The sequence below is a fragment of the Mesoplodon mirus genome, assembly GCF_964341445.2.
Source record: "Mesoplodon mirus genome assembly, chromosome: 5".
Taxonomy (NCBI): Eukaryota; Metazoa; Chordata; class Mammalia; order Artiodactyla; family Ziphiidae; genus Mesoplodon; species Mesoplodon mirus.
In genome coordinates this window covers 75,215,525-75,230,620 of record NC_138980.1, presented here as the reverse complement: position 1 = coordinate 75,230,620, position 15,096 = coordinate 75,215,525, and the positions used below count along the sequence as shown (strand labels likewise).

Below are 15,096 nucleotides of genomic sequence, written 5' to 3'. Positions count from 1 at the left end.
TAAGTCTACAAGGCATAATGTAGGGTCTTAATCCATGCGAATGAGATGCTTCTCTACTCTGGGCTAGAAAATGCAAGAAGTTGGAAATTTCAGTTTTCCAAAAGAAAGATACTGGACAGAACAGTTTCATTATCCCTTTTAACTCAATAAAAGGTGTCAAACAACTACTATTATTATCTGTATTGTTCCTACCCTCTTCACAAAAATAGGTCTCAGTTGTCCAGGACTCTAGAGTTCGATTTGTTTACTAGGTCTTTGGGGGCTGAGCCTCAGCCAGCAGAGCTGGCTGACCTGGAAGGAATGGGGAGATGTTCTGATCCCTTTTATTAATTTCTTCAGAGAAATTTGTTCACAAAGACAGGTGGGGAATCTGCATACAATTCTCTTGCTGCTAACATACTATAACATCTGGGAAGGAACAGATGTCTGTATTTTGTGTATCCTGCTAAACACTGTACTCTGTTACACTCTGTTAAATTCATACTCTGTTAAAACCACTTGTTTCACATGCAAAGGACAAACTGTCATACAGTCATGTAAGTGGGATTCAGGCATCATAAATGGGTAGCTCTAGAACAGATCTGCAAATGGAATTATCCAAACGGTACTCCATAACCCAAACCTGGTGAATTCACCAAGATAATAAATGCCAAATTGGAAAACCATTTCAGAGCACATTTTCAGCACATTTTCAGAGACAATGGAGGAAAAAAATTTATCCACACAGATATCAGTGTCAATGTAAACCTCTTTTTCCATTTTAGAATTGCTACCTGTGTAACACATATATTTTCTTTACAAACATGTGTGTTAGCAGGAGAACATCATACATGCCAAACATAATACTTGGCACATGGCAGATACTCAAATGTTAACTGTTTAGATGAATGGTAAATATGAAGTTAGAATAAAGTTGAATCAAGAAGAAAAAATGATCTAAACATTTCAAATTTTAGGCACAAAGCTAGAATGCATATAAAAATATAATCCTGTAAGCAAAACAGACATTTAAAAAGAATCTTGAAGCAATACAGCATTTATCAGTCTTATGATTCATATTCCATAATAAAATTCTTACATAATAGGTAAATGAATTCAAGAACTGAAATTCAGATACCTGGACTTCCAACCCAAGGGCAAAATTTCTAGAGTGTTAACTACCTCTCATAAATAAAATTAAAAAATGAGATAAGTGAAGGATACATGTTTTGACCCTGAGATTACACTAAAAATAGAAGAACTTTTTAGGTATTTAAGATGATCATTTAACAAAAGCAGAAGACTGCCTCTTCATTCTGCTTTAAATTGTTAATCACTGTACAAATATTTATGGAGTGCCAGTTATATACATCATTAGTGTTCTAGGTGATGAAGATGAAGTAATAAATTAGATTGACAAAGTCTCTGCTTGCAGAGATTTGCTTATATTCAAGAGAGTAAGTGGTGGTTCAAGGAAAGACACACAATAATCAAGTAAATAAGACAATCTGCATAGTGAAAAGTTCACAAAGCAAACACAGGGTAGTGGTATAATGGTATGGATTAAGGATTGGCAAACTTGTTCTACAAAGGGTCAAACAGCAAATATTTTATGTTCTGCAGGCCAAGAGGCAAAACAGATAATATTTCATAGATACTTATATAACAAGAAAGCAAATTTCCACAAAATTCTTGACAAAATTAAAAATATATCAATAATGCAAACCTACAACATGTAAAGATATGTAAACACAGAGGTTTAGGCAACACTGCAAACATCCACTAAAAGGGGACTGGTTAAACAACGCTATCAGCTGTTCAAAAAATTGTGGTAGAATACATTCTGATACAGAAAGGTATTCACGGTATATTACTAAGTGAAATGGGCTAAGTGGAAAAAAATTATATCATTTGGCGTGAAGGAAACGATACACACATTTTATGTGCTCTGAAATTTCTGGAAGGATACAGGAGTAAATGAACAATTGTTAATTCTGGAAAGCGGAGACTTTTATATTTTATCTTCTCTCTGCAAATAAAAACTTTAATATATGTTCCTTTATAATTAAAAATTAGTTAAAATACTTGCAATGCAAAAAGAATCTGAAGTTTACTAAACATTAACGAAGTCAAATAAAATGTTTGTGCTATTAAATAAAAAAGAGTAAGCAAAAAGTTCCATATGAAGACTCAGAAAAAAAAAATTCAGTTTTAAAATCCTTTTAGCTATACTCTGAATTCTTCTTTTAGGCCTCATCTCACATTAAGTTCAAAAATTCTGAAAACACTTTTCACAAGTTACAGAATAGCACGTATACGCTAATTCTATGAGTATAAAAACATATATATTCAAAGAAAATGACTGAAAGAATACACGCCAGTTTACACTGGCAACCTTGTAAGTGTATAGAAAAGTTCTGCTTCCTATTTCATTCAATTCTGTATTATTTGACTTTTAAAAATATAGTAAAATACTGCATACAAACATAAGCAATAAAATACCGTAGTCTTCAAGATACTTACAGTAAAAACCAACAGCTGTAGGCAGCAAAAACAAAGCAAAACCATAAAAAAGTCAGCAATCAAAAGCAAACTATTAAACAGTTCTGTAGCTTTGTCCTTACTTTCTAATAACAATTTAAAACATGCAGCAAAAATATAACTGAGATGTAGACTGATAAAAGTTAGTCAAACTTGGCTGATGTGACACATGTACTACAATAATACAAACGTGATGTACACAGCTAATCTAAAATTCAGTGCTGCCATATATGATTTACGGAGCTGAATTTGGAATTAATTGGTAATAAATATTTTATTCAACATAAATACAAATAGCATGGCAGAAGGCCTTTTGTAAAGTTGCTCATTTGGGGGTTTAAAAATATAATTTTAAGTTAAATTCCTATCTTGTGTGTGTTCATTTATATTGCTCATATGGACAAAGGCTACATACTGAGCTTTGCAGACTGATCTTATCTGAATAGATTTTAAAAGGGCATCTTCAGCCCTTTCAACATGTTTTCATTGAGAGAATTATGCAATCAATCTGAAATCAAGTTGAGTAGTACATCCTCTTCAGAGATAAGAATTTCAGTGCCATGGGGCTTACAGTTTCTGAATTTTAGTAATTCCAACCTCTCTCTTCCTTTCACTCCCCCAGCTAAATCCCCAACTTCTTCTCTCTCCTCTCCCTTCTACCCATCCCTTACCCACCCCGCAACCCAGCCACATTTCTAAATATGCCAGTGGCAAAAATACAGCCATAAATCAATAATCATAAGTCAATCAATCTATAAATCATATATCCCTAAATACTTGTCTTACGAAAGTATAGATGCATATTTAGTTTGTGCTTTTGTAGTGCTTAAATGTTTTGTTTGTGAACACAGTGTAAGAAGTACTGCTGTGGAACACACACACACAGACACAGAAATAAATTCCCATGCTACCACATGACAAGCAATGTAAGAGAGACAATGAAAATGTGCTAGAGATTTCTGGAAAAAGAGATACTGATTCTGCATCAGAGGGACCTGTGATTCCTAGATGAGGTAACAACTGAGTTCAGCATTGAGGAATAAGAAATTTCACGGGATATGCAGGGAGAAAACACCAAAGGTGGCAGACAACATGGGCAAAGAGAGTTCTGAAGGTACATGCCATACTCAGGAAAGACAGAAGAGGTAACAGTGGGGAGAATGGCAGAACAGGAGGCTAGAAAAGGGGTTGATAATTATGCTTTAAAAATTGGATACCAACAGTTATTAAGTTATTGTCTTAAACCCATGCTGCCCTGCCACAATGGGGCTGGGACTCTGCAAACCACATTTCTTCTTTGCCAACTGTCTCCCTCTTAGGTTCTGCCAAAAAAGGGCACCAGAGGTAGACTGCAAGGTTAGAGGAAGAAGAGACTTGCTGCTTTATGTTCTTACTTGTGGGTATTTGGCTCTAGTATCACTCATGCAACACTCCTTCACCCTGGTAGTGGCATTTCTTTCAAGTGCCAGAAGCTGAATCCAGTTTGCAGTTTCCTGCGATGCCTTAGTGCTTGCTTTTTTACCTTTTTACATAGAACACTTTACTTTATACTTTGTAACAATTTCTGATATTAAACATATGGAGTGGTTTCTATCGCATGACTGAAGCTGGAACTAACAGAAATCACTAGAAATTTCTAAGCCAAGTAAAGACTCATCGAAACCTTCACTCTAGAAATAACATTGGTAGTCATGTAGAGGGTAGGGTGTATCAAAGACAGATTATTGGGTTTAGGAATCTCTCTAAAGAGGGGAAGAAGCAACTGAAATAAAAAGGAAGAAACAATGTGCAGAACAACTTTCTACTGTGCTTTTATGTTATGCCTTACATTTTAAATTTATGTTGCTGTATTAAAACATAAACTTTACTACTACATTTATACTTCTTCCTATCTAATATTGAGATTTATATAATTGAGTTCTTCCCTTTTCCCACTAGCTGATAGAGATTTAGCGTCAAAACTGAAGCTGAATCACAACTATGCCCATCTTTGTAGAGGTTTTTTTTTTTAATTTTATAAGAGAACCTTTTATATTGTTATAAAATTTGGATAATGGATTGGTTAAAATGTTGAAACCTGAGACTGGAGATATAAGTAGTGGTGAGTTTATGAAAGCTCTCACTTACCACAGCAAGAAATTTGGCTTATAATCTTTTGACAATTTTATCAAGTAGAAATGGGCTTAGCTGCATGTAACAGAAAACCTAACAAAAGATTAAGCAAATGGACACATTTTTGTAGAGGTGTTTTTTTCCCTCCTCTCATTGGACCCAAGTATATATTTCAGTTTTTAACTGTATGTGTCTTTTACTTAAAGCCATCTCAAATCCATTCAAATGGTGGATATATAAATAATTCTTCAAAGTGTTCCTTTGAAGTTCCATAGTTAGATGACAATTTCTGCCTCTGAGTATGAACAGATGCAGAAAAATAAACAATGTCCCACAATGAAAGTCTGAACACCAATGAAAAAAGATGATATAGTACTTTAATTAACAATATTGTATATAACAAAAACAACTTTAGCTTCAGGTGATGGAGAGAAAAATCAGTGTTTCTAGAAAACTACTAACACATTTTTCTGTACATCACAGAGGAAGGTAAGTGAGACAACTCAGACTAAAATAATCTGTCTTATTCCTTTCCACATTCTGGGTAACATGTCTCTTGACCGAGAAGGAGTATCTCTGCTTTCATTCCATTGCTCTGATTAGGGTTACCAACAGATAATGTACTTCTCTTTCATAATGGAAGTACCACCACTCCAGTTTAGACAAAAAGACATAATGTTCTCTTTAGCTTTTTTGCATTAAGTCAAAATATAGAGGTGAGAAAAGAGGACTGCAAGCAAATCCAGTATTTGTTGCACAAGGCTCAACCACCTATTTATCTATCTGGTACCAACATGGCTGAATAAAATAAACAAAAATTACCTGAGGGATTAGAAAAATCCAACATGCTGGTGGTAGGCTGCAGGAGATCGGGGCTGCTGGATGAGAGTGTTCCAGGGATAGGCATTATGGCCAAACTGTGCCTACAGTGTCTCGTTCCCACAATGCTGTCGTCCTGTGATTGGCTCAGGCCTACATCACTTCAAAAGAATGTAATATATCACTTAAAAGTATTTGAGGGGTCTTAATAGTAAACATTTCTATTCTCTGTGCACTAAGGCATAATAGGACCAATTCAAAGTAATGATTTTAAAATAGTACAGCAATTTAAAAAATAGGACAAGTATAATAATGAAAATGGCAATAAAGTGTTTTTTAACACTTACACTCAAATAAAATTTAACTTACACATCTAGGTAATTCTACTACAGTTGACCCTTGAACAACGCAGGTTGAACTAAGCAGGTCCACTTATGCATGGATATTTCTCAATAGGAGTAAATACTACAGTACATGGTCCGTGGTTGGTTGAATCCACAGATGTGAGGAACCACAGACATGTAGGGCCAACTATAAATTTTACATGAATTAACCCCTGCATTGTTCAAGGGTGGAATGTACATCGTAATGTTTGTATTTCATATTTAGTTTCTGCTGGTTTTGGTAGAGAAAATGAACCTGAGTGGGGAGTCCTTGAGGTCTGCCAGTTTCACTAGACACTAATATATATACCCAACAATGCACAGGGCTGCAGCAAGGTTCATCCTCTTGACCGAAAAGCTTGGCAACCTTCTAGGCAAAGGATGGAGTTGGGTGTGAACCCAAGCCAAAAATATGGCAGGTTGTAGAAAACAACGGGGCCAGGTTCAAGTGACAAAATAAGACAGGTCTTTAAACATATGAGTAACTTGGGAACTGCTCAAACCAGCAAGTACAGAGAAAAGAAAAAAGGAAGATGACATAGAAAATAGCAACAAACAACAAGAACAATATGTGACAAACAGAAAGGAGAAGGAAAAAGAAGACCAAAAATGAAAATAGAAGAAAAAGAATTTTACAGTGTCTAGTTTATTCTAAGGTTATATTATTTCTTGTGTGATTTCTCAAGTCTAGTTGTTTGGCTGTTCCCTAGATGAGAACATCAAAACCAAAGCAGAAAGCAAGTCATCGAAAGTTAACTGCCTGTAAAGGTTTCAAAAACAAGTATCAATTAAGTGGCCATATTTAAGCAAATATAATATTTTCTTTAAAATATTTTAGAGGTGTTAAATAGGCGATTCTAAAACCATTTAAGGGAAAAAATAACAACAAATAAATGTAACCCTGTCACTTAAGGTTTAGATATCCCCAAAAGTTCTATAAAACATGGGATAAGCAAAACAGTCCTATACAAACATAGGACAGCAATGAAGACTTCCATCAGCATCAACAACCAAAATACCACTTAGTTCTAAGCATTGGTTTTAACTGGTTAAAACCAATGCTTTAGGTTAATATTAATTCCCATCTATATTTTTTTCAGTGTAGCATTCTACCCAGTATTTGCTACATATACAAACAGTTATCACAGAATACTTACCTATTATCTTGGGATGGATTAATAAGGTCTGAGTGATATGGGATACTTCCTGAATATGTTAGGAGTTAAAAATAAGATGCAGGCAGATTAGGAAGCTATGTAAGATGGAGTTTAGAGGACTGTTAAATAAACAGCTAAAGGACAGTTAGGAGCCAGACAAGGATGAGAGCCAGGACAAGAGAGAGAGAGAGAAGTCAGGTAGAAGCATGAAGACATGGAAGAAAGCAAAGATAAGTGTGTCAAGAGCAAGCTATGTCAGACAGACCTGGGTTATTAGCTGTGTGACCTCAGGGAAATTTCTTTCTGTTTCTGAACCTTGGTTACCTCCAAAATTGTGAATAATACTATCGATCCCCCAGGACTATGGCAAAGATTAAATTAGGTAATGTAGGTGAGCATTTTGGCACAGAGGAAAACAGGATTCCTACTTTTAAGAAGACAGTAGTACTTTTACTGAAATTAAAATAGAATAATACAGGGACTTCGCTGGTGGCACAGTGGTTAAGAATCTGCCTGCCAATGCAGGGGACATGGCTCCAGCCCTGGTCTGGGAAGATCCCACATTCTGTGGAGCAACTAAGCCCGTGCACCACAACTACTGAGCATGCACTCTAGAGCCCGTGAGCCACAACTACTGAAGTCTGCGTGCCTACAGCCTGTGCTCCACAACAAGAGAAGCCACTGCAATGAGAAGCCTGTACACCGCAACAAGGAGTAGCCCCGCTCGCCGCAACTAGAGAAAGCCCACGTGCAGCAACGAAGACCCAACGCAACCAAAAATAAAATAAATTTATGTATATTAAAAAAATAGAATAATAAATACCTAGGAAGGATTTTACACAATTCACACTGAGAAACAGAGTGGGGGCAGGGTGGGTACAACAGGTAAAGGCACTACAGAAAGAGGAAAACATTTTCCTGGGGGAGAAAATGCAGTCTAATCTTACAGATAAAGCAAAGGGAATATTTTATTTGACAAGAAACTTTTATTTATGCTGTTTGTTCCTTATAATTTTTTTAAAAGATTTTTTTGATGTGGACCATTTTTAAAGTCTTTATTGAATTTGTTACAATATTGCTTCTGTTTTATGTTTTGGTGTTTTGGCCGAGAGGCATGGGGGATCTTAATTCCCCGACCAGGGACCGAACCCGCACTCCCTGCATTGGAAGGCGAAGTCTTAACCACTGGACTGCCAAGGAAGTCCTGGTTCCTTATAATTAGGTGTGTATTCCTAAAGGTCAGTGCTAAATGTTTTAAGATTAGGTAAGAGAAAAAAAGGAGGGGGGCTTTCACACATATTTTATTTATAGCTTTGTAAGTATTTTGGCAACAATTCATATTACATAAAAAATAAAGATTTTTAAAAATGCAAGTCTTTCTTTTATTTTTGAAAACAAACCTGCCAGTTAGTTTTTGGACACAGAGAGTCAGGTAAATAAATCCAAGGAAGCAAACTGTTAAAAAGATTATGTGGTCCTACTAATAACCAAAGTTGAAACAACCTTAACAATGTTAAAGAGAATTGGCTGTCACTTGCAATAATCTGGAATTTACTATAGAGACTCAGAAGTGCATGAAATACTAAATGTCTTTACCTCTCTTACTGATGTTATTTAGCATTACCTCTGCTTTTTAATCAGCAATAGTTATGACACTGCACAGTTAAAATAATATAAAGCTGGTTACAAATTCATGGTAATTAAGGTGAGAACATATATAAATGAAAACTATACTAATGTTATGTACAACCCCTGCTATGACATTAATGAAATAATCTAATTGACAAAATATCCATGCTTGCTTGGAAGCTGAATTTATAAAGCCTATTTGCAAATAATTATGTCATTTCTTACCAAAACAGTCTCCTAACAAGGTGATGCACTAACAGAAACAAGATAGTTTTGAAAAATTCCTCAATAATTCCTGATACTGAATCTACTTAGAATAAAAGTATATTTTAGTTTCATTACATGAAACTAAAAAGGCTGCATAAATATCATCAATATGCAAATAAAAAATAATCCCAATATTAAAAGCAAACAAGGAAAGAATGCTGACAAGAAATGGAAAGAAAAAAATAATTCCTAATAAGCAAACAAGGCAGTCTACTTCTGGGACTGTTACAATGAATTAGATACTTAGACAATCTATGATGAAAGAAAACAAAAGCTATGATTCAGATTTCCTGAATTGTGAAATATTTCCAGGTCAAGTAAATCCACATTGCTATGTCTTAATTTACAGATGTTATTCAAATCAATTAGTTTTTTTTTTTTTCACTTCTAATTTTCAGGAGTATTCTTTCATTTTAAAATTATGTCATGGTTAGGGATTTGGGGAATTACCTATTCTTATCTCAACTATTTGTTCCTTCCTTACATTCATTTTCTTTACTCCTCTCACAGATGTGGACATTCTCTCTTACAGTATTTCTATGACAACTCATGCCGTACTCTTAAAGTGGGTGCTGCAAAAGGCAGAGCCAAGTACCCCTTCCAAAGAGTCCTGACACATAGGAGCCATTGAGAAATTGTGGAATTAAACTCATAAAAAATTTTTCTCAGGGTTCCCTGGTGGCGCAGTGGTTGAGAGTCCGCCTGCCGATGCAGGGCACACGGGTTTGTGCCCCGGTCCGGGAAGATCCCACATGCCGCGGAGCGGCTGGGCCCGTGAGCCATGGCCACTGAGCCTGCGCGTCCGGAGCCTGTTGCTCCGCAACAGGAGAGTCCACAACAGTGAGAGGCCCGCATACCGCAAAAAAAAAAAAAAAATTCTCAATTAAAAAATATTCAAACCAAAAAATTAAAAAAAAACAAAAAACAAGCAAGCAAGCAAGAAATGGAAAATTTACCTATAAAGCTTCTTAGAGAAAACCACAATCAACCTTCTTCCTTCTAGTCATTTCATGGTAAATAGCACAATTTATTTAACCAATCTTTTGCAATTGGACATTTAGGGTTTTCCAATTTTGTTTTATTATGAATAATATTACTAAGAACATCTGTATATAAATCTTCATCCAATTATTATCAGAAACTGAATTACTGAATCAAAAATATGAACATTTTTAAAGCTCTTTAAAAAAAATGCCCAAATGCTTTATAGAAAGGTTGCATCATTTTATGTTCCCACAGCAATCTGAGCTTATTATCCCTCTTGTGTTATCAATTCAGAAACTGACTATTCTAACAACCTGTGGTGAAACAAACAATATTCCATTTAAAACTGTGTATCCTTGATTATTATTATTATTTTAATTTTTGGCCTTGCTGCACAGCTTGCGGGATCTTAGTTCCCCATCCAGGGATTGAATCTGGGCCCAGGGCAGTGAAAGCACTGAGTCCTAACCACTGAACGGCCAGGGAATTCCTTATCCTTGATTACTGATTCAGAACATCTGATTCATGTTCTCTGCCTGTTTTTCTACTGAACTTCTAGTGATGTGTGTGTGTGTGTAGCAAAAGGGATTGTGTGAATTTATTTGTAATGATTTAGTGCCAAGAAATAACACACATTGTCAAAAATGCAAAGTAGCCAGCCTGAACTGTAAAATGACAAATTCGTTCTCTCTGCAAAATAGGGTCCAGTAGAAAACAGTAATATAATTTGTTTTTTGGGGTATTTATATAAAATATAATTTATAAAATTATTAGCATTATGTTTAGAAGAGATAACCAGTTTAATATTAACTCCCAAAGGGCAGCATTTTATTCATATTTGTATTCACAGCCAACAGCCTCCTGCTGGCACAAAGGAGACAATAAATGCTTGCTAACAACAACAACAAAAAAATCCCTCTGAGTTTAAGTAAAACAATTTTTATTAGATCTTTCATTTTGGGAGGTCCTAATATAAAGAAATAATGCTTGAAAATTTAATTGTTCCTGGCTACCTCAATTTCCTGCCTCCTGCTGTAAGCAAAGATAGAATCCAACTGGAGTAACCAATTTCCACTTCCTGAGGGAAACATTATAGAGATGAGATATTGATTTAGATGCCTGACACTTGAATATAGCTGGGTGAAATGTGACACGAACAACCTAAAGTGAGTTGCAATCACAGTGTTCTCTGGCTTTTCATGACACATGTCACAACTGTGCCACAATGTGTTCAAAATGAGACCCTGTTAAAGGAGATCGTGTATTCCAGACCAAACACCCAAGGTTTTCTGGAAATGGAACTCAGAGCATTACCTCCTGAGGAACTCCCCTTGTGAACTCTTTTGTGCCTTCTGGTCCTCCATTCCTTTCTCTCTTCCTCAGTGCCTTCATGCAGCCTTCCTGTCATCCAAAACTGTCCCCAATCTCTTCAGTGTGAGCTGGTCCCTCTAATATTTTCCTTATTCAATTCTCATTTGTGAGAACAAGCCTATTCTTACAGTGTTTGCCATGATGCTGTCGAACTACAGTATGCTCTATATTAAAAGAATCTTGCTATTTTAAAGTTATGATATTTTATAAACCTCAAGGAGAACAGTTCACTCAAAAAGGAATGAGTAATAAACTTTCTAGAAACGGGAGACGTTATGAATACAGCTCAGGATGTTTCAATCCTCTGTGAGCCCCAAATTAATGAAGAACAAACGTGTTTCCCTGAATTGAAAATAAAAACTCATGAAGAAGAGCATTTTCTGATCAGGAAGTTCTTGAGATCTTTAATTAAAAGATGAGAGCTGACATCCACCTTGTTCCAAGTTGCCTTCTAATTAATTGTCTTGCTATTACTGCTACATTGTGCTCCACCTTCAACCCCAAATCACTAACACAGCTAAAAGAGAGATCTTCCTAAAAGATCTTACCACATCATGTGCCTTTGATGGCTCCCTATTATGACATGAAGTCCATATCTTTAGCATAATATTCAAAATCCTTCACTTACTTATCTATCATGCTTCATCTTTAGGTGTGCACTGAGAAACACAGTCTACTCAAACCTACCAAGCTTGCTCCTGCCTTTGTACACATCAAAACATTTATCACCCTGTAATGGACCACTTGCCTAGTTTTCCCTTTTAGATGATCAACTCATGCAGGGCAAGAAACTTGTTCTACTTTCAGTAATTCTGTCTCTGGATATTGTGCCTATTTTATAATAAATGTGTGAAGAATAAAGGGTTCCTGCTCACTACTCGCCGTTTCAAAATGCTGCTGAGGCCTTAGGGCCTGTGACTGACGCCCCCTCCCCCCCGGGCTCTGCGGGGGAGCGACTAATGGAGAGGCCGTAAGGGGACACAGGTTCGAGCCCTGGTCCAGGAAGCTCCCACATGCTGCGGAGCAGCTAAGCCCATGCGCCATGACTACTGAGCCTGTGTGCCACAACTACTGAGCCTGCATGCTACAACTACTGAAGCCCATGCGCCATGACTGCTGAGCCTGTGTGCCACAACTACTGAGCCTGCATGCTACAACTACTGAAGCCCGTGCGCCTAGAGCCCGTGCTGCACAACAAGAGAAGCCACCACAATGAGTAGCCCTTGCTCGCCGCAACTAGAGAAAGCCTGCGCGCCGCAACTAGAGAAAGCCTGCGCGCAGCAACGAAGACCCAATGCAGCCAAAAATAAATAAATAAAATAAATAAAATTTAAAAAAAAAAAAAAGAATAAAGGGTTCCTGCTATGAATTCCTTGAAGGCAGGAACTTACCTCTTTCCAGCTCTATAATTATCATCTGGAACAGTGTCAAAAACTCTCAGGAGCCCCAAATTAAGTATTTTCTTTGAATATGCTTTCTTTTTTTTTTTTTTTCCCACTGATCCACCATCTTAATTCAACAAATACTGAGTGACTACTATGTGCTAAGTACTGTATTTGATTAGAACGTTTGTGATTACTTTAGAAAGTAGATAATATAAAATATACACAGATATAATATATACTAGAGTAATTCCAAGTCATGACCCTGTATTCATTTTATCAGCATTTTACAGGCCTTAATTTACATTTAAGTTCCTGAAGTTTTACTCAGTTTTGGTGACATTTCATTTTGAAAATAGAAATAAATTTGATTAAAAAGGTCAGCTTGGGCCTCCCTGGTGGCGCAGTGGTTGAGGGTCCGCCTGCCGATGCAGGGGATACGGGTTCGTGCCCCGGTCTGGGAGGATCCCATATGCCGCGGAGCGGCTGGGCCCGTGAGCCATGGCCGCTGGGCCTGCGCGTCCGGAGCCTGTGCTCCGCAACGGGAGAGGCCACAACAGTGAGAGGCCCGCATACCGCAAAAAAAAAAAAAAAAAGGTCAGCTTTAGAATTCAGGAGGGAATAAATAGTGCAATAAGAGAAAGATGATTTAAAAGGCAAAAAAACAGGGTAAAAGGCAAAAAAAACAGGGCTTCCCAGGGCTTCCCTGGTGGCACAGTGGTTAAGAATCCACCAGCCAATGCAGGAGATATGGGTTCGAGCCCTGGTCCGGGAAGATCCCACATGCCATGGAGCAACTAAGCCCGTGCACCACAACTACCGAGCGTGCACTCTAGAGCCCGCGAGCCACAACTACTGAAACCCGCATGCCTAGAGCCCGTGCTCCACAACAAGAGAAGTCACCGCAATGAGAAGCCCACGCACTGCAACAAAGAGTGGCCCCCGCTCGTCACAACTAGAGAAAGCCCACACGCAGCAACAAAGACCCAATGCAGCCAAAAATAAATAAAATAATTTTTTTAAAAAGGCAAAAAAATAGTATCAGTGAATTATGTCCCAAGTTTTAAGGTATTCAAATTTGTAGATCAAGGGACTGATACTGGACCAAAAATATACAAAAAAAGATTTCATAGAATAAAACGAGCAATCTTTTCTAAAATTCAAAACAAGGCTAATGGAAGAATACATAATCTAACAATGGTAACTTCTTGGAAGTGATGAGGAGACATTTAGAATTTACTCTTACTTATTTATGGATTGCTTATAGATTTTATGATGCAATAGTTGTATAAAAAACAAAACTGACCCAAAACTTCCCTTCTCCCACAAAAATCTTTACAGTCAATAGGAAAATGCCTACATGTCTAAGATTGCTGTTACCTACCTAAACAGTTTTGGAGGCAAGATACTAAATCGTGTTTTATCCAAAATTTTCCTGATTTTGTTTCTTCCACCTGAAACAGTATTTGCTTTTATTTTCTTGTTTCCTTTCTCCTGTGATGTCTGTTCAATATCTCCTGGTACATCCTGGATTGAGTGGCGATTACTTTTTTTTTCAGCAATTTTGGGAATATGAGGAACACCAGATTTCTCTTGTTCGGTCCTAGTAAGTAACTCTTTGAACACTGTGGAAATAAATAAATAAAACTGTCATTTCTTTTCTTCTCATTAGAAAGTTTTTTTATCCACAACAAATTTAACAAATAAACATAGTTGCTTTCTATCACTGGGCCTTTCACAGCCTCATCCATTAAAACTCATTTCATTACAAAATTTATACTCACCCTTTATTAATCAGCTATATCCATTTTTCAGCTTTTATACCTGACTGTACTTATGATGTTGTCCAATAGTGATAAAAGAAATTCACTGGGGAAAAAAGAAATGAAGCAGGCAGATTGCCAGCATGTTTCAAAAGCCCAAGGTTCCTATTTAGGTAATAAGCAGTATAATATAATTGTTAATCGACCCAGATTTTACAGAAATAGATATTTAGATTCTATTATTTATATGTTATCCCTCATCATTTGAGATTAGATATAAGTACTATAAGTCAGGCCCTGTTTTGTAAAATTTAGCCATCAACAAAATGGGAAGAGCTCTGCTGGACCCGCTTTTACCAGAAACAAATAGTACTAAATTTTGTAATATATGACAATTTCCTCAAAGTAACATCTGTGAGACTTAATTCTGTAGAGTGAAAGCCACTAAGCATTCACTACAGTGGTCTGAAGTAAAAAACCAAGCGTTTGTAGATAACTTTCTATCAATCCTAAGTCTGGTGAGTTATACTTCATCCTTAAGGAAAGTGCAAGCACAGTGGGGCATTTGCCTTTCCAGCAATCTCTTTGCCTAGATCCAGGAAAGCTTATGAAAAGCACAGTTTCTGGGCTTCCCTGGTGGCGCAGTGGTTGAGAGTCCGCCTGCTGATGCAGGGGACACGGGTTCGTGCCCCGGTCCGGGAAGATCCCA

General features: G+C 36.9%; 1 protein-coding gene across 6 annotated transcripts in view; it reads right to left on the bottom strand.

The window, feature by feature from the left end:
- The window catches only part of RAPGEF6 (Rap guanine nucleotide exchange factor 6), a gene marked incomplete at its 3' end in the record, with an annotated part of 221,145 nt that overhangs the window by 46,372 nt on the left and 159,677 nt on the right, over positions 1–15,096 (bottom strand). For all 6 annotated transcript variants that reach the window (XM_082623744.1, XM_082623747.1, XM_082623745.1 and 3 more), the window contains 2 exons: positions 14,009–14,249; positions 5,455–5,612 (listed from right to left, as the gene is read on the bottom strand). In XM_082623744.1, coding sequence (XP_082479870.1) covers positions 5,455–5,612; positions 14,009–14,249 — 399 coding nt within the window. The remainder of the gene's footprint in view (positions 1–5,454; positions 5,613–14,008; positions 14,250–15,096) is intronic.